The 18,550-nt window shown below is 37.7% G+C and overlaps 1 protein-coding gene across 1 annotated transcript in view; it reads left to right on the top strand.

Moving 5' to 3' along the window:
• Window positions 1-18,550, top strand: part of LOC145504417 (putative selection and upkeep of intraepithelial T-cells protein 1 homolog) — a 67,354-nt gene that overhangs the window by 36,829 nt on the left and 11,975 nt on the right. Inside the window, exons 2-3 of the mRNA XM_081485178.1 lie at window positions 11,508-11,588; window positions 13,417-13,764. Of these exons, the coding sequence (XP_081341304.1) occupies window positions 11,513-11,588; window positions 13,417-13,764 (424 nt within the window). The 5' untranslated portion in view covers window positions 11,508-11,512. The remainder of the gene's footprint in view (window positions 1-11,507; window positions 11,589-13,416; window positions 13,765-18,550) is intronic.

Here is an 18,550-nt window from a genome sequence, read left to right as displayed (position 1 = left end):
CAGGAGGAATCTTTGATTTTCCTTGAAGTATGCAAGGTCTTTAGTTGTAAACCGAAGATGTAAACTCTTAGTTGCAGCAGGTGTAAACTCTTAGTTGCGGCAGGTGGGATCTAGTTCTCTGACCAGGAATTGGACTCGGGACCCCTGCATTGGGAGTGTGGAGTCTTAGCCACTGGACCACCAAGGAAGTCCCTTATACCCTGATTTCAATATCTTTTTATTTGCCTATTGATTGGTGGCTCAGCTGATGAAGAATCCACCTGCAGTGCAAGAGACCTGGGTTCGATCCCTGGGTTGGGAAGATCCCCCGGAGAAGGGAAAGGCTACCCACTCCAGTATTCTGGCCTGGAGAATTCTATGGACTGTATAGTCCATGGGGGTCACAAAGACTTGGACACGACTGAGGGACTTTCACTTTCAGTGGCATAGACAGCCCAAATCAGTTAGGTGACAATCTCCACTTACACATCACCAGGCGAACACTGCTTACTTTTATGATGTTATTCCTTCCTTGAGAAGGTCTTTAACCTAACATAGTTCGGAATTGTGGGAATAGAAAGCAAGAGTAGGAATGTGGATTATTGGGTGTGATAGTAAAAGAAATCTCTTCTATCTTTGTCTCTCTAATCTTAAACCTATATATTCTGGTAATGGAATAAAAAAGCACCACTTGCAAGTCATTGATTCAGAAAAAGAACTGCAATTTATGAAGTAGTGTTGCAGCTTTGTACATAGTGCTTTCCAGCTAGCACCATAACAAGAGTCTTCAATAGGCCACTCCAGTGATCTATGAGATCAGCTGCTCCTTTGTGAAGGGGTATATGGTAAGTTCCACGGATCCCATATGTAGGAGCTCATCACTCCACTTCCTTTATGGTAAAATAAGTTTCTCAATTAGAAACTATATTAATACTTTGTAAGGAACACCACAATGACAATAAGGCATTGTTGCGTCTGTTTTTGGTGATGCTGGAAGAACCACTGTAGCCAAGGAAGGCAAACATACATAGGGATAATTATCCCATCCAGTGAAAGCAAATTTTCCTTTTCTTTAGGGTGGCAGAGGTCCAATACAATCAATTAGTGGAGAATGTTTTGTCATGCAGGGCATTAGTTGAAAATATGGGGCTTAAGGTTTAATCCTGGGTATTGACAGTTGGGAGATCAATGGTTCCAGTAGGCAGAAGCCACGGGGAGGGAAAATCCATCTTGTTGAGCTCATGCATTACCCCACATCCCACTGCAAATACTTGAGCCCATTAAACAAGTACCAGAGTTGCTGATAAAAGAGACCGATGGATGTTCACAGGATGGGCACTTTTCTCACTTGGCTAATTGAGGGCTTCCCTACAATAGGCAACTTTGGATGACATGCAAATAACTTGCAAATATGCTCATACTTTGGGCTCATTGTAAGAGGTGAATTCATACATGTAACTTCTCAGTCGTTACTAATCTTACAACTTGGTTTATTCCACAATTCTGACCAGCTGGTGTTCATGAGCCAGTGTAGATTTTTATGATCATCCGCTGTCTCCTTATCAGGTTACTAGTATCTATTAGAGTCCAGGAACAGCCCAGAAGCTGGTTCTCTAAAGGAGAATAGTTATTTGTAGAAGATGGGGTGCCTATTCTCCAAATCTGTAGGTAGTTACATGATGATTCTCAAAAAAGAAGAACTGAGTCAGGCAATCGGATTTCAAAGCTCAATATAAAATTACACTAATTAAAACAGTGTTCGACTACTGTAAAGACACACACATGGATCACTGAAATAGAATACAGTCTAAAAATGTATCCAAATTTTTTGTTCTTTGAACCCTTGTCAAATATCAGTTACTAACATATGTATCAATCCCTCTGACCATTATATATCTATAATGGTTTTACAATATATCTTGAATTTAAATAATATAATACATCTTGAATTTAAATGATGCCTCTAACTTTGTTCTTTTAAAAATTGTCTATTCAATATCCTGAACTTTTCCATTTCATTTTATATGCACTATGTCAATTTACTCCTCAAAAACCTGCTTGGCTTTTGATATTAAGTTTGGTCTCTGTATAAACTTTAGAGGGAGTTTCTTGAAAGAATTTCTCTCATGTTTTCTTCAGTCATCAGCAGCTACTATTTTGCACTTGAAGAATGTCCTGTGTACCTTAGGGAAGAGCTCTCTCAGTTCTTATGCCCTGTCCCCAGTCTTTGGTATACTATTTCCATGTACAAATTAAATTTCCATGCAGCAAAATTAGTGTTTTATACTGACTTGTGTATAATCTTTTGTAAATATAGTGTTAAGTTTTTGTAGGATTTAAAAGTCTTTATTTCTGTTTACTTTTTCTATCAAATACTGAAAGAGAAGGGTTAAAATGTGCAACTATAGTTGTGGATTTGATTATTTCTCTTTTTATTTTGGTCAGCTTTTGCTCATGTCTTTTGAATTTCTTTAGCTAGAAGTATACACATTTATGATTGCTATGTTTTCTTGATGAATTGCATTTTCATCACTTTGAACTGTTCCTCTTTATCTCTGTTAATATTATTTGTTCTGAAGTCTATGTTGTCTGATATTAATATAGTAAGATATTAATATGCTTACTGTTTACAAAGTATATATTTTTTCAAGCATTTACTTTTAAACTTTCTGTGTATTTATATTTAACTTAAAATTATAATAATATAATGATATGATATCTCATTTTTACCCAGTTTGAAGTCTCTTGTATTTTCCTTTTACACCTTGTTTTATGCTAGATGAGTATCCTTTAGCATTCTACTACTTTCTTATTAATTATGGATTTTTTAATGGTTCCCTTTGCTTTAAAATATACATCTTTAACTTGTCAAAGTCCACTTTAAGATAATATCATATCATGATCCTCTACATAGAAAACCCTAAAGACTCCACCAGAAAATTACTAGAGCTAATCAATAAATGTAGTAAAGTTGCAGAATATAAAATTAACACACAGAAATCCCTTGCATTCCTATACACTAACAATGAGAAAACAGAAAGAGAAATTAAGGAAACAATTCCATTCACCATTGCAATGAAAAGAATAAAATACTTAGGAATAAATCTACCTAAAAAACAAAAGACCTATAGATAGGAAATTATAAAACACTGATGAAAGAAATCAAAGATGACACAATAGATGGAGAAATATACCATGTTCATGGATTGGAAGAATCAATATAGTGAAAATGAGTATGCTACCCAAAGCAATCCCTGTCAAGCTACTGATGGTATTTTTCAGAGAACTAGAACAAATAATTTCACAATCTGTATGGAAATACAAAAAACCTTGACTAGCCAAAGCAATCTTGAGAAAGAAGAATGGAACTGAAGGAATCAACCTGCCTGACTTCAGGCTATACTACAAAGCTACAGTCATCAAGACAGTATGGTACTGGCACAAAGACAGAAACACAGATCAATGGAACAAAATAGAAAGCCCAGAGATAAATCCACGCACCTATGGACACCTATCTTTGATAAAGGAGGCAAAAATATACAATGGAGAAAAGACAATCTCTTTAACAAATGGTGCTGGGAAAACTGGTCAACCACTTGTAAAAGATTGAAATTAGAACACTTTCTAACACCATACACAAAAATAAACTCAAAAGGATTAAAGATCTAAATATAAGACCAAAAACTATGAAACCCCTAGAGGAAAACATAGGCAAAACACTCTCTGACATAAATCACAGAAGGATTCTCTATGACCCACCTCCCAGAGTAATGGAAATAAAAGCAAAAATAAACAAATGTGACCTAATTAAACTTAAAAGCTTTTGCACAATGAAGGAAACTATAAGCAAGGTGAAAAGACAGCCTTCAGAATGGGAGAAAATAATAGCAAATGAAGTACCTGACAAAGAATTAATCTCAAAAATATACAAGCAACTCCTGCAGCTCAATTCCAGAAAAATAAGCAACCCAATCAAAAAATGAGCCAAAGAACTAAACAGACATTTCTCCAAAGAAGACATACAAATGGCTAACAAACACATGAAAAGATGCTCAACATCACTCATTATCAGAGAAATGCAAATCAAAACCACAATGTGGTACCATCTCACACTGGTCAGAATAGCTGCTATCCAAAAGTCTACAAACAATAAATGCAGGAGAGAGTGTGGAGAAAAGGGAACCCTCTTACACAGTTGGTGGGAATGCAAACTAGTGCCGCCACTATGGAGAACAGTGTGGAGATTCCTTAAAAAACTGGGAATAGAACTGCCATATGACCCAGCAATCCCACTGTTGGGCATACACACTGAGGAAACCAGAATTGAAAGAGACGCATGCACCCCAATGTTCATCGCAGCACTGTTTACAATAGCCAGGACATGGAAGCAACCTAGATGTCCATCAGCAGACGAATGGATAAGGAAGCTGTGGTATGTATACACAATGGAATATTACTCAGCTATTAAAAAGAATGCATTTGAATCAGTTCTAATGAGGTGGATGAAACTGGACCTATTATACAGAGTGGAGTAAGTCAGAAAGAAAAACACCAACACAGTATATTAATGCATATATATGGAATTTAGAAAGATGGTAACAATGACCCTATATGCGAGACAGCAAAAGAGACACAGATGTAAAGAACAGACTTTTGGACTCTGTGGGAGAAGGCGAGGGTGGAATGATTTGAGAGAATAGCATTGAAACATGTATATTATCATATGTGAAATAGATCACCAGTCCAGGTTCGATGCATGAGACAGAGTGCTCAGGGCTGGTGCACTGGGATGACCCTGAGGGATGGGATGGGGAGGGAGGTGGGAGGGAGGTTCAGGATGGGGAACACATGTACACTCATGGCTGATTCATGTCAATGCATGGCAAAAACCACTACAATATTGTAAAGTAATTAGCCTCCAATTAAAATAAATTTAAAAAAATAAAGAAAACAAAACAAATAAATAAAATAAAATAATATCATGTCAGTTAATGTATAACATAAGAAACACCCAAGAGTATACTTCTGTTCTCTTCTCACCCCATTTTTATGCTATTGTTATTCTTTTTTACTTCTGCATGTTATAAACTGTATTATATTTTTATTTTTCAGTAATCAGTCAATAGAATTTCAAGAAAGAAAATTAACAAAGAAGAAAATGTCTTTAAATTTACCCACCCATTTACTATTTCTAGAACTTTTCTCCTCTGATAGATTGGAATTTACATATGGAATAATATTCCTTCATTCTGAAAACTTCAATTTATACTTCTGTTAGCCCAGAAATTCAGGCAAAGAATTCTTTCTGCTTTAATTTTTCTGAAGATTTCTGACTTACATTTTAACTTGATACAGAGGTTAAGGCTGACTTTTTTTTCTCTTGCAGCCTGTTACTCATTTCCATACTTATGTCTTGTTTCACTTCTATCAAGAAGTTTGTAGTGATTCTTATCTTTTGGCCCCTATATATAACACATCTCATTTCTCTGGCTACTTTTAGTTTTAAGCAATTTAATCATGATATGCCTTGGAGTGTTTTCCTTTGTATTTCTCCTGCTTTCAGAGTTGTCAAATAGCCTTTTCTTCCCCATTGTTGAAATGATTATTACAGAGACTGCTTCTAACCTTCTTCTTATGTCAGAAACATTCTCTTGCATGTCACCTTGACAATTTCAAAAGAATTTCTTAGAGGTATATATCCAAACATGTCCTTCAGTTCAGTTCAGTCACTCAGTCATGTCCGACCCTTTGGAACCCCATGGACTGCAGCACACCAGGCCTCCCTGTCCATCACCAACTCCTAGAGTTTGCTCAAACTCATGTCCATTGAGTCGGTGATGCCATCCAACCATCTCATCCTCTGTCATCCCCTTCTCTTCCCACCTTCAATCTTTCCCAGCATCAGGGTTTTTTGTTTTTTTTTTTTAAATTCTCTAGGCCAGAATACTGGAGTGGGTAGCCTTTCCCTTCTCCAGGGGATCTTCCCAAACCAGGGATTGAACCCAGATCTCCCGCGTTGCAGGTGCATTCTTTACCAGCTGAGCCACCAGGGAAGCCCAAGAATACTGGAGTGGGTGGCCTATCCCTTCTCCAGTGGATCTTCCCAATCCAGGAATCGAACTGAGGTCTCCTGCATTGCAGGTGGATTCTTTACCAGCTGAACTATCAGGGAAGCCCATAATATGTCCTTAGCATGTCATAAATACTTAAATCCTTAATTTAATGCTGTTAAGAGATTCCAGTGGCTTTCCTGGTGGTTGAGACTGTAAAGAATCCACCTGCAATGCAGGAGACCTGGGTTGGAGACCTGGGTTAGTTCCCTGGGTCAAGAAGGGAATTCCCTTGGAGAAGGGAATGGCTACCCACTCCAGTATTCTTGCCTGGAGAATTCCGTGGGCAGAGGAGCTGGGAAGGACACAGTCCTTGGGGTCGCAAAGAGTTGGACATGATTAAGCAACTAACATTTAAAGAGATTCCAGAATAGATGGGTTTATTTTCACTCCCACATGCCCAGTGTCCTAATCCTCATCAGTACTCAGTGTTATTCAACTTTTTAATTTTGCTTATCTAATGGGTAATAAATTGTATCTCCTTTTACATTTATATGCCTTTACCTGATTACTAGCAAGATTATTAATTTCTTGATACAAATATAGATAGTTCTACCCTTTGTGGATTTCTTATTTACATAGTGTAACAAATTATTTGTCAGATTTTGTCTTGTTACCCTGTGATTTGCAGGCATTCCTATCTAGGTACTGATCCCTTGATATCATTAGGCTTTGAAAATATCATAGTGTCATGTCAGACATCCACTAACTTTGTCTATAATGTCCTTAATTTAGCATAGATATTTAAGGTTGTCAAATTAATTTTTCTTATACAGTTTGTATTTTGGAGTTATATTAAGAAATCCTTTGCACCCCAATGTCACAAAGACATTATCCTGAGTTTTTACTTGCATCCTGTTTTCCCATAGAGGGAACCAATTTTCCGCTGGAACCCCTCTTTTTTCAACTGATATGTGATTCCACCTGTTTTTAGTCAGGATTTTGGCAAGGAACACAAGGCAGATTCAAATGACATTCTGAATATCATCAAATGAAGAACATGTTTACTTAAGAGTGATTGGAATTAAGTGAACCAACAAGATCCTCAAGGTCTGGCTACTGTTGAAACTTGTCACTCCTCACACATTAATGATAAATGATGAAAGAGTGTTGTCAGAGCCTGGGCGATCTGGAGCCATGGATGATGGGCTGTGGGCAGGAGCTGTAGTTGTAGGGGGATGAGCCCACTGACATGTGGCAACAAAACAGGAAGGGAGCAAGGAAACATGCTTTGGCCTCTTTCTCTTCTCATCCTTCAGTCTCCCATGACTCTCATAGGCCAGAAGGGAAGTGACTGACTTGGTAGAGAGCAGCTCTGCAAGCTAGAGGATAAAGGAAAGAAGAAGAGAGTGGATCTGAGGGGACAAATGGAGAAAGACCTACATACACCACTTACATCAAATACCACATTTATTTTTCTCATCTCTCTAGTCTGTTCCATTTGGATTTGTCTTTTTGCACCAATACCACTCTGTGTCCTTTTACTATGGCTTTATTATATATGTTAATATCTAGTACAGTAAATTTAGAAACATGTCTCTTCATTGTTTTATGATTATCTTTGTTATTAGTGAATGTTAATTCTTCCACATAATTTTGAGGTTAAGCTACCCTATTGCTCCTACTATTCTGCTATGATTGTATTAAAATTTTATGGTCTGTAGACTAATATGATGGCAACTTTTATTTTTAAAATGTTAATATTTTCCTCTTCCATGAACATGATATTGTTATCCAGTTTTTTAGGTTTCGAAAAATATTCTTAAAATTCCTAAGCATTCTCACACATTATTTAACTTAAGCTAGAGAAAAGTACTATTCTTAAAAATTGTATTTCTCTATTTTCTTATTACTTTCCATGTAAATTATTTCATCCACATTTGTTCATTTTTCTCCTTCCTTTCTCATACTTGTGCTACTTTGACAGCTTCATTTTCTGATCATGTTAGATAAAAACATTTAATTATTTAGATTTATTTATTAATTTTTTGAGTTGTATATTAGTTATATTTTTAATATTTTGAGGAACCTCCATACTGTTTTCCATAGTGGCTGCATCAATTTACATTCCCAACAACACTGTACAAAGGTTCCCTTTTCTCCATGTCCTCCTCAACACTTATTTGTTGTCTTTTTGACAAGAGTCATTCTGACAGGTATGAGGTGATATCTCACTGAGGTTTTGTTTTACACTTTCCTGACGATCAGTAATGTTGAGTATTTTCATGTACCTACTGGCCATCTGTATGTCTTTGGGAAAATGTCTATTCAGGTCCTCTGCCCATTTTTTAAATCAAGTTGTTTTAATTTTTTACACTAAGTTGTATGAGTTCTTTCTATACTTTGGATATTAACCCCTTATCAGACATATCATTTGCAAATATCTTCTCTCATTCAGTAGGGTGCCCTTTTATTTTGTTGATAGATTTTCTCACTGTTTAAAAGATTTTAAGTTTAAGTGGCATTTATTTATGTTTTTATTTCCCTTGCCAGAGGAGACAGATCAAAAAAAAAAAATTACTAAGACTGTGCCAGAGTGTAAAAGAGAAAGATTGCAAAGATTTTTTTCTCATTAAAAATGTTTTTGGAGATTTTTAAAGATAGCCTTTATCAAGATAAGGAAGATCCTTCCTACTTTCATTTTCAAAGACTATAGTCACAGTATTCCCTTATATAATATTCTTCAGACATTATAGTGTTGTTTCTCCTTCATAGTTTAAATTGATCCAAACGACGTGTTACATAATAAACATTGTTTCATGCTTTACTTTCAAGGGGAGGCAAGTCAAGTTGAAACCTGTGCTTGCTTGAGAATTGTTTTTGCATCCTAATGTTAAAAATGAGTTTGAACAAGCAGTCTTACACACTGGGTGAGGCTGCCACCTTCGCACTTCTTTTGTGAGGGAAATATATATTTTAGGCTGGAAAAATAAGCTGTTGCACACAGGCATCCATTGGGGTTCTTACAGAAAGTCCTGCAGGTTGCCATGTGACTACAGCACATCTGCTTGTGGTTTTTGTGACAGCAGGAACCCAGCTGATCCAGGTATAGATTTACAGGCATTTGGATGAGGTCCTTTCTGAAGAGCCTGGAGTCTTTCTTAGATCTGTCTTTTATTTTGGGGAACAAGTAAATGAGAAAATTTGAGATGCTTCTATTTGGTTTATTTCTTTTATTACTCCTTTGCTTGACTATATAAGCTGCATATAAAGCTATCCAGTGTTTTTGACCTTAGGTCCTTTTTATTCTGTCTGGGTTTTGTTTTGATGTTTATTTGTCTTTGTTTTTGTTTTTGCTCCTTTTCACTGCTTTCCTTCAGAGTAATTTGCTTTAGAGGTTAAGAAAATTTATGTGTTCAGTAGGTCTCTATTATTTTAAACTCTATTATTTCAAATTCCATTGGAAATGGGCTTAGAAATAACTCTGTGTATACTGAGTACCAACAAGTATGTGCTACTCATTCCTTTGAATTGATGATAATAACAAAAAAACATTGACTCTGTTCAAGGTATCTCTAAAATAGGCTAAACTAATTGTTCCATTTCTAGATAGAGTAGAAGCCAAAATTGTGCCTTAAGTAACTAAGTCTCTGAGAATTAAAACAAAATTGTAATGAGGTGATTCACTTTATATATATACATATTTGCATATATATATTAATATGCTTCATGACTTTTTATAAATCATAAATATAAATCTCCCACACATATAAGGTATAATTTCAGTGATTCTTAGCCTGTATGTGTGTGTTTAAGAGTGGGTGAGATACATTCAAAGTATCTGGAAGGAACGTAGGACTTTAAGCAATTTTGGTAAGATGGCTTACCAGTCTTGAAATGCTTGCCTTTGGTCTTTCATTTTAAGAAAACTTTAAAGATAAATATTTAATTTGTATAAATATTATTGATAATATATTTGCATTATAAACTGAACAACCATGTAACTGTAATCCATTTAAGTAAAAAGACATGTTTCATCATTAAATGAGGTAAAAGAAGACCAAAGTTAGTTTCCAAGAGACAGGTTCATAAAGTGAAGGACCAAGCTTCTATCTTACTTTCTGCTCCATCTTCAGCCTGTGGCTTTCTCTTCAAGGTCCAGGTTCTATCTTAGGTACAGCCATTGGATGGGCTTCAGTCTGGCTGCAAAGAGGAAGGGAAGGTTTCTCTTCTGAATTTAGGGATTAAAGTAAGTTCTTTATAGTTCTGTTTACATCGCATTGACCAGAAATCAGTCCTATAGCTCACCTGGCTGCAAGGAATCTGAAAAGTGTAATCTTAAAGTTGTCCAAGTTACTCAATGAACATTAGATATGCTCTCTAAGTAAGGAAAGAATTGTCTTTTTAAAAAGACAACCGGCAATTTGAATGGCAAAGATTAATTAATATATTTTAGATATTGAGTCTTTTGAGCTCTAGTTGTTGTAAATGTTTTCTTTATCAGGACTTGTCATTTGCTTTCTTTATATCTTTTGATATAAACACACCTAAATTTAATGAAGTTTAATTTAACATTTGCCATCATTTTATTCAGTCTGAGGAATTTGTTCATACCCCAATTACATGAAAAGTCTATTGTTACAAAGTGGTCTAATATTTGCTTAGCTTTGGTTTTCACGTTCGTGTCTTTGATCTGTGCGTGGTGTGAATGGAGATTCCAAAGCTTTGCTTTCCTGTGCATCGTCTCAGCACCATTCACAGAACAACAATTCTTTCTCCAGTTTGCAGTCCTAGTGTTATCATGGATCAGGTTTCCACATGTTTGAGTATAATATTGGAAGAAGAAAAAAAATCTTACTTATTTCTTGTATCTGATTGATCCAAGATTTTCTGCCAGGCGGTTAGCATACTTTTATAGCTGAGCTTTTTTTATGCAGGCTCTCTGGGCAGCTACTGGGGAGTCTAGGTCCCACCTCTCTGATGTGGCGTTTCCTTGAATGTGGAAGCAGTGGATGGAGCCAGAAGGTCATAGATCCAGGCAGACTTGCCTGTAATAGAGGAATTATGAATGTTTTGCCAAAACTGGCCTGTTGCCCATAGCAGAAGGCACACAAGTGTTTCCATTAGGAAGTGAGGCAATGTCAGAGCCAGCAGCCAGGGCTCCGAATTGAGTGAGTGGCTTAAGCCAAGATGCAGTTGAGGCCAAGTGAATCTGGGATGTGCGTAGCTGAGTTCTGTACACTGTTTATGCTCTTGTCTACCACAGCTGCCCTCTGTAGTAGTCATCTAATGAAGGCATGAGCCATAGGAAAGGCACAGGAAAGAAAGAGGAAAAGACCTAATCTAGTGGATCTGACACCTGTGGTTTGGCTAAGTTATTCAGTGGCACATCAAAGAGAATTCTCTCAAAAGGCAGGATTTCAAAATTGCCTCTGTTTGTTTTCCTGTGTTACCCACAATTGCTATTCCATTTTCCAGGTGTGATGGAGCTTGCATTTTCCTTTGTATCTGGATACTCTGTAGCCATTCTCCTCTTACAAATGGCAGTACTCCCCTCAGGTAGGGTTATCTACTTCTTTTTCAAGGTATGTTACATCTATAAGGGAAAATAATGAAGATAAAGGACACTGAAGGAAATGAGGAAGCTTTTCCATTGCTGTTCTCAGATTCTACCTTTTCTGTTCTAGTCTTCAGGATAGAAATGAATGTTAAAACAACTTATAAGACATCATTTTAATTCCTTTGTCTTCCTGAGCCCCAACTCCATGCCACAGTGCTGCAATAATGTGCCAACGAGGGAGACTTCCCTCCCCGGCTGTCCAGTGGTTAAGAATCGACATTTCCACTGCAGGGGCCGCAAGTTTGATCCCTGGTCAGGAAACTATGGTCCCACATGCCATGGGCTGTGGCCAAAAGAAAAGCAAAACAAAATAAAACTAGCCATATGTTAAAAAAAAAAGTGATGTGCCAAGGATAAGAGACAAATACCTGTCCAACATCTACCTTTGGGAGCCTCAAATCCTCACTGGCAAATCATAATAAATAGATCCCTTGTGTTTAAGAACAAACCATGGTCATTTATGTGGTAATATGAATTGTAAGTTTAGTAGGACCTCAGATAAAGAAGTTGGTATGAACTAGAGCTGTTCACAAATTTTCTTAGAACAATAGGCCTTAAGTCTGATAACTCAGATACCTTATAGTGAAAAGGATAAACATTGCTGGCAGAGAAATGAATGAATTTGGTATACTTGAAAGGAGGGAAAAGTAAGATTATGGGAAGAGCTGTGTGATAGCTTCAAAGCAAATTATCTCCCAGATTAGTGATTAAAAGTAACCATTTTATTATATCTCATATCTTGCTGGTCAGGAATTCAAGCCGGTGCTCAGTTGGGTGAATCCTCTGTTTCACATGATAGACTGAGGTCTCTTCGTACATTCAGCTTGTGCGCAGAGTGGTCCAAAGAGCTCAAGGTGGCTTCATTCATATGTCTAGCATTTTGGCAGAGTAGCTGGAAGGCTGGGATCCCCTGGCACTGTCAACTGGCATGTTAACACATGGCCTTTTTGTTATGATGGTCTCAGGGTCATCAGACTTTGTATATGGCTACTGATGGCTTCCAGAAAGAATGAAAAGAAAAAAAACAGGAATGAGACCTGCTCATTTCTAAGACAGATCCAGGAACGATTACAGGTAGTCTTCTGCTATGTTCTATTGAGCAAAACAGTATCAGAGGACAGTTTTAAAAGGAGGGGACATAGGCACTTTCTGTTCATGGATGGAGCATCAGAAAATTTGTGGCCATCTTTAATGCACCAAAAACTGATACTGAAAAAAGCAGCTGGTGTATTTGATAAGTAAAGGCTGTTACTCAGCCATAGTGGTCCACATCCCGCCTCTCAATGGTGTGAGCTATTCACATTCCTTCATTAAATATTTATGGAGTACCTCCCCTGTTCTGGCAATGTTTTATGCACTGGGGATAATAAGAGCATTTTAAAAAAGATAGAGACTCTGTTATTGCACAGCTTACATTTTAGTTGGTTATAAGAGAAAATAAAGATAGGAATTTAAAATATCAGTAATAGTAAGTGCTATGAAGATATGACTGGGGAAATGTTAAATGGGTGGTGATAAAATTTTTCCCTAAGAAGTTGACATTGAAGCCGGGGCCTGAGAAGTAAGAAGGAGGCAGCGATGGGAGAGTATGAAAGAAGAGCACTGCTGTCGGAGTGAAGGTATCTTTGAGAGCAAAGTTCTAAAATCAGAAAGGACTTGGCATCAAGAACTAGGAATTAGGCCAATGTGTCCAGAGCAGAGGGACCTAGGTAAAGCTTTCTCCTGTGGCCTTCAGAATAAATCCTTGATCTCCGACTTTCTCCGCAGAGCAGTTCACTGTGAGTAGCTCCAGGAGCCCCCAGGTGGTCCTGCTGGGTGGACAAGCTGAGTTCAGCTGCCAGCTGTCCCCACCGCAGAGTGCAGAGCACATGGAGGTGGGCTGGTTTCATGAACACTATTCCCAGCTGGTTCACCTGTACAAGGATGGGGAAGAAGTCTCTGGAAAAAGCACTTACAACTATATGAATCGCACAGTACTCCTGAAGGACATCCTAGGAGAAGGCAAAGTCACCCTCAGGATCCATAATATCAGTGTTCTTGATGGGGGACAGTACCACTGTTTCTTTAAAGATGGTGACACCTCTGAAGAGGCCATCATGGATCTGAGGGTAGCAGGTAAGGATAAAAAAAGTCATCTCCAAGTTTCCTTGGTAACACTACCCTGAACCACTTCCGGAGATAGTTTGCTTATTTACATATGTACATAATGTAAATATACATACATATGTATATGTCCTTGCAAACATATAGACATACAAGTATTTATCCTTATATAAATATTTATATATCCATATCTTCTTTCTAAATGGTAATACTGTATATATTTTGTTTTGCAACTTGTTTCTTTAACTTAATAATGTAAACTGAAGTCATATCAATGTATTGGTTTTTTTTTCCTAGTCCTTTTATGGTTGCAAAGTTTTCCATTGTGTGGATCATTCAGAATTATTTTACCCATATCCTATTAAAGGACATATAGGTTGCTTTCAACCGTTTGATAAGCAAGCAATACTCTATTTAATTATTTAAATAAATTACTACATATGTAATTTCACACATGTCAAGTGTGTGTCTGTGTATAAAATTTTAGCATCAGTTTGTCAAATCACACATATACTCACACGAACACATGGACACACACTCACTCATATTTTTTAGGTGTTTTATTCAGTTCAGCTCAGTCACCCAGTCGTGTCTGACTCTTTGCGACCCCATGGACTGCAGCACGCCAGGCTTCCCTGTCCATCACCAACTCCCAGAGCTTACTCAAACTCATGTTCATAGAGTCGGTGATGCCATCCAACCATCTCATCCTCTGTCATCCCCTTCTCCTCCTGCCTTCAATTTTTCCCAGCATCAGGGTATTTTCCAAGGAGTCAGTTCTTCCCATTAGGTGGCCAAAGTATTGGAGTTTCAGCTTCAGCATCGGTGCTTCCAATGAATATTTGGGACTGATCTCCTTTAGAATGAACTGGTTTGATCCCCTTGCAGTCCAAGGGACTCTCAAGAGTCTTCTTCAACACCACAGTTCAAAAGCATCAATTCTTCAGCACTCAGCTTTCTTTATGGTCCAACTCTCACATCCATACATGATTACTGGAAAAACCATAGCTTTGACTAGACAGACCTTTGTCAGCAAAGTAATGTCTCTGCTTTTTAATATGCTGTCTAGGTTGGTCATAGCTTTTCTTCCAAGGAACAAGTGTCTTTTAATTTCATGGCAGCAGTCACCATCTGCAGTGATTTTGGAGCCCAAGAAAATAAAGTCTGTCACTGTTTCCATTATTTTCCCACCTATTTGCCATGAAGTGATGGGACCAGATGCCATGATCTTAGATTTCTGAATGTTGAGTTTTAAGCTAGCTTTCTCACTCTTCTCTTTCACTTCCACCAAGAGGCTCTTCAGTTCCTCTTTGCTTTCTGCCACAAAGGTGGTGTCATCTGCATATCTGAGGTTATTGATATTTCTCCCAGCAATCTTGATTCCAGCTTATGCTTCATCCATCCCAGCATTTCGCATGATGTACTCTGTATATAAGTTAAATAAGCAGGGTGACAATATACAGCCTCAGCATACTCCTTTCCTGATTTGGAACCAGTCTGTTGTTCCATGTCCGGTTCTAATTGTTGCTTCTTGACCTGCATCCATATTTTTCATGAGGCAGGTAAGGTGGTCTGGTATTCCCGTCTCTTTAAGAATTTTCCACAGTTTGTTGTGATTTACATAGTCAAAGGCTTTAGCCTTGACTCAATAGAGCAGAAGTAGTACTACTCAATCAATAAAGCAGAAGTAGATATTTTTCTGGAATTCTCTTGCTTTTTCTATGATCCAATGGATGTTGGCAATTTGATCTCTGGTTCCTCTGCCTTTTCTAAATCCAGTTTGGATGTCTGGAAGTTCACAGTTCACATACTATTGAAGCCTAGCTTGGAGAATCTTGAGCATTGGTTTGCTAGTGTGTGAAATGAATGCAATCGTGCAGTAGTTTGAGCATTCTTTGGCATTGCCCTTCTTTAGGATTGGAATGAAAACTGACATTTTCCAGTCCTGTGGCCACTACTGAGTTTTCCAAATTTGCTGGCATATTGAGTGCAGCACTTTCACAGCATCAACTTTTAGAATTTGAAAGAGCTCAACTGGAATTCCACCACCTCCACTAACTTTGTTCATAGTGTTGCTAAGGCCCTCTTGACTTTACATTCCAGGATGTCTGGCTATAGGTGAGTGATCATACCATTGTGGTTATCTAGGTCATTAAGATCTTTTTTGTATAGTTCTTCTGTGTATTCTTGCCACCTCTTCTTAATATCTTCTGCTTCTGTTAGGTCCATATCTTCTGTCCTTTATTGTGCTCATCTTTGCATCAAATGTTCCCTTGGTATCTCTGATTTTCTTGAAGAGATCTCTAGTCTTTCCCTTTCTATTGTTTTCCTCTATTTCTTTGCACTGATCATTTAGGAAGGCTTTCTTATCTCTCCTTGCTATCCTTTGGAACTTTGTATTCACATGGATATATCTTTCCTTTTCTCCTTTGCCCTTAGCTTCTCTTCTTTTCTCAGCTATTTGTAAGGCCTCCTCAGAAAATCATTTTGCCTTTTTGCATTTCTTTTTCTTGAGTATGCTTTTGATCACTGCCTCCTGTACAGTGTTACAAACCTTCATCCATAGTTTTCAGTCACTCTCTCTATCAGATTTAATCCCTTGAATCTATTTGTTACTTCCACTGTATAATCGTAAGGAATTTGATTTAGGTCATACCTGAATGGTCTAGTGGTTTTCCCTACTTTCTTCAACTTAAGTCTGAATTTGGCAATATGGAGTTCATGATCTGAGCCACAGTCAGCTCCCGTTCTTGTTTTTACTGGCTGTATAGAGCTTCTCCATCTTTGGGTGCAAGGAATATAATCAATCTGATTTTGGTGTTAATCATCTGGTGAAGTCCATGTGTAGAATCTTCTCTTGTGTTGTTGGAAGAGGGTGTTTGCTAAGACCAGTGCGTTCTCTCACCAAAACTCTGTTAGCCTTTGCCCTGCTTCATTCTGTACTCCAAGGCCAAATTTGACTGTTACTCCAGGTATCTCTTGACTTCCTATTTTTGCATTCCAGTCCCATATGATGAAAAGGGCTTTTAATTAGACTTCATTAAATTGACAGAGAAATTTTGAGAGAACTGATATTTCTTTCTGCATCTGGTACAGTTTATTCTCCTGCATCAGTTTGAACTCTACAGGATCCTAATCCATAGCATTACTTTCTATATTGAAATTTCTGCGTTGATAGGTACCAAACTCCTTTAATGAAGGGCCTCTTATACTTTTAGGGAACTCCAAGATGCTCATTATTTTCAAATTGCCTCTAGGTAATCAGAAAAGGTCTCCAGGGGAAAGGCCAGTAACTGTCTGATATCTATATGGGTATGGAGTGGGGTTGATGTACCAGGATCTTCACCCTCCTGGGCCTCTAGTTTCCAATCCTTTCTCTTTTACTCCCGGAAGTTCTCTTAAAAAAACACAAAAACCCACGGTCATGAGTTACCTTCCTGACAAGCTATGACCAGAGGCAGAAATGGCTATACCCTCCCTGAATTCCAATCCATTACCTCTCCATGGACTGTAGTCCACCAGGCTCTCTGTCCGTGGGGATTCTCCAGGCAACAATACTGGAGTGGGTTGCTATGCCCTCCCCCAGGGGATCTTCCCAACCCAGAGATTGAACCCTAGTCTCCTGCATTGCAGGTGGATTCTTTACCATCTGAGTAACCAGGAAAGCCCAAGAATACTGGAATGGATAGCCTATCCCTTATTCAGGGGATCTTTCCTAGGAATCAAGGAATCAAACTGGAGTCGGCTGCATTGTGGGAGGATTCTTCACCAGCTGAGCTACCAGGGAAGCCCTTTACCTCTTCAAGTCCTGTAATTTCTCTGTCTTGTTAGACATTCAAGAAAATATTAGGGGATGAGTTTTTGTAATTTCATTCACATTTGGGTTGTCTTCAGCAGAAAGATTGGTTCAAAATACTGCATCATCATTACTACTCTAAACACACAGTTAATATTTTTTAGTTGTAGTTACTATTTGTATACTTATCTACTCCCTGAAATAAATTGATTCCATTTCTATGCTCAAAGAGTGACTCAAATTTCAAAATAGCCACTATAGAGATGGGAATACCTAGTGGAATTTGGTTTTAGCTTTGGATTTTTAAAAGTTATTTTTCTTTTTGTATTGAGGTATGCTTTACATACAGTAGAGGGCACAAATCTTAAATGTATAGCTCAGTGAATTTTTACATATTGAGATACCCACGAACTTGCCCTTCAGATGAAGATAATATCCAGATGGTTCCATCTTTCTCCTTCGTAGTCAATAACATTCTCTTCCTACTGAGGGAAACAGTCCTTTAACTTCTATCACCATAGATAAGTTTTGCCTCTTCTAGAACTTGATATAAGTGAAAACATATGTTTAACATTTATGATTACCATTACCTGCTCACCATTATTCATTTATGTTGTGAATAGCAAAAGTTTGTTCTTCTGTATTTCTTTGTAGTATTTTATGCATGGTTGACCATTTGGGTTACTTTCAGTTTGGGGCTATTAATGAATAACACTGCCATGGATATTCTTGAAAATCCTTTTAGGTGGACATTAGTACTCATTTCTCTTGCATTGTTAACTAGGAGTGAAATTGCTGGGTCATAAGTATATGCTTAATGTTAGTAGATACTAATAATTTTCCACAGAGATTGGACCCATTTACCTCCCTGGAGCCAACCATGTAGAAGACCTCTGCCATCCCCGTGTCCCTTGGTGATGCTGGTTCCAGTCCTGTGTGTTGTAAACATGTAAACATTCTGTTGGGGGTAAAGTGGTATCTCATTGAGATCTTACTTTGCCT

This window comes from Giraffa tippelskirchi, chromosome 5 (assembly GCF_054371585.1).
Source record: "Giraffa tippelskirchi isolate mGirTip1 chromosome 5, T2T-mGirTip1v1.2.pri, whole genome shotgun sequence".
In the NCBI taxonomy this organism is placed as follows: Eukaryota; Metazoa; Chordata; class Mammalia; order Artiodactyla; family Giraffidae; genus Giraffa; species Giraffa tippelskirchi.
The sequence above is the reverse complement of the archived record's forward strand: the minus strand, read 5'-3'. Positions and strand labels throughout refer to the sequence as shown.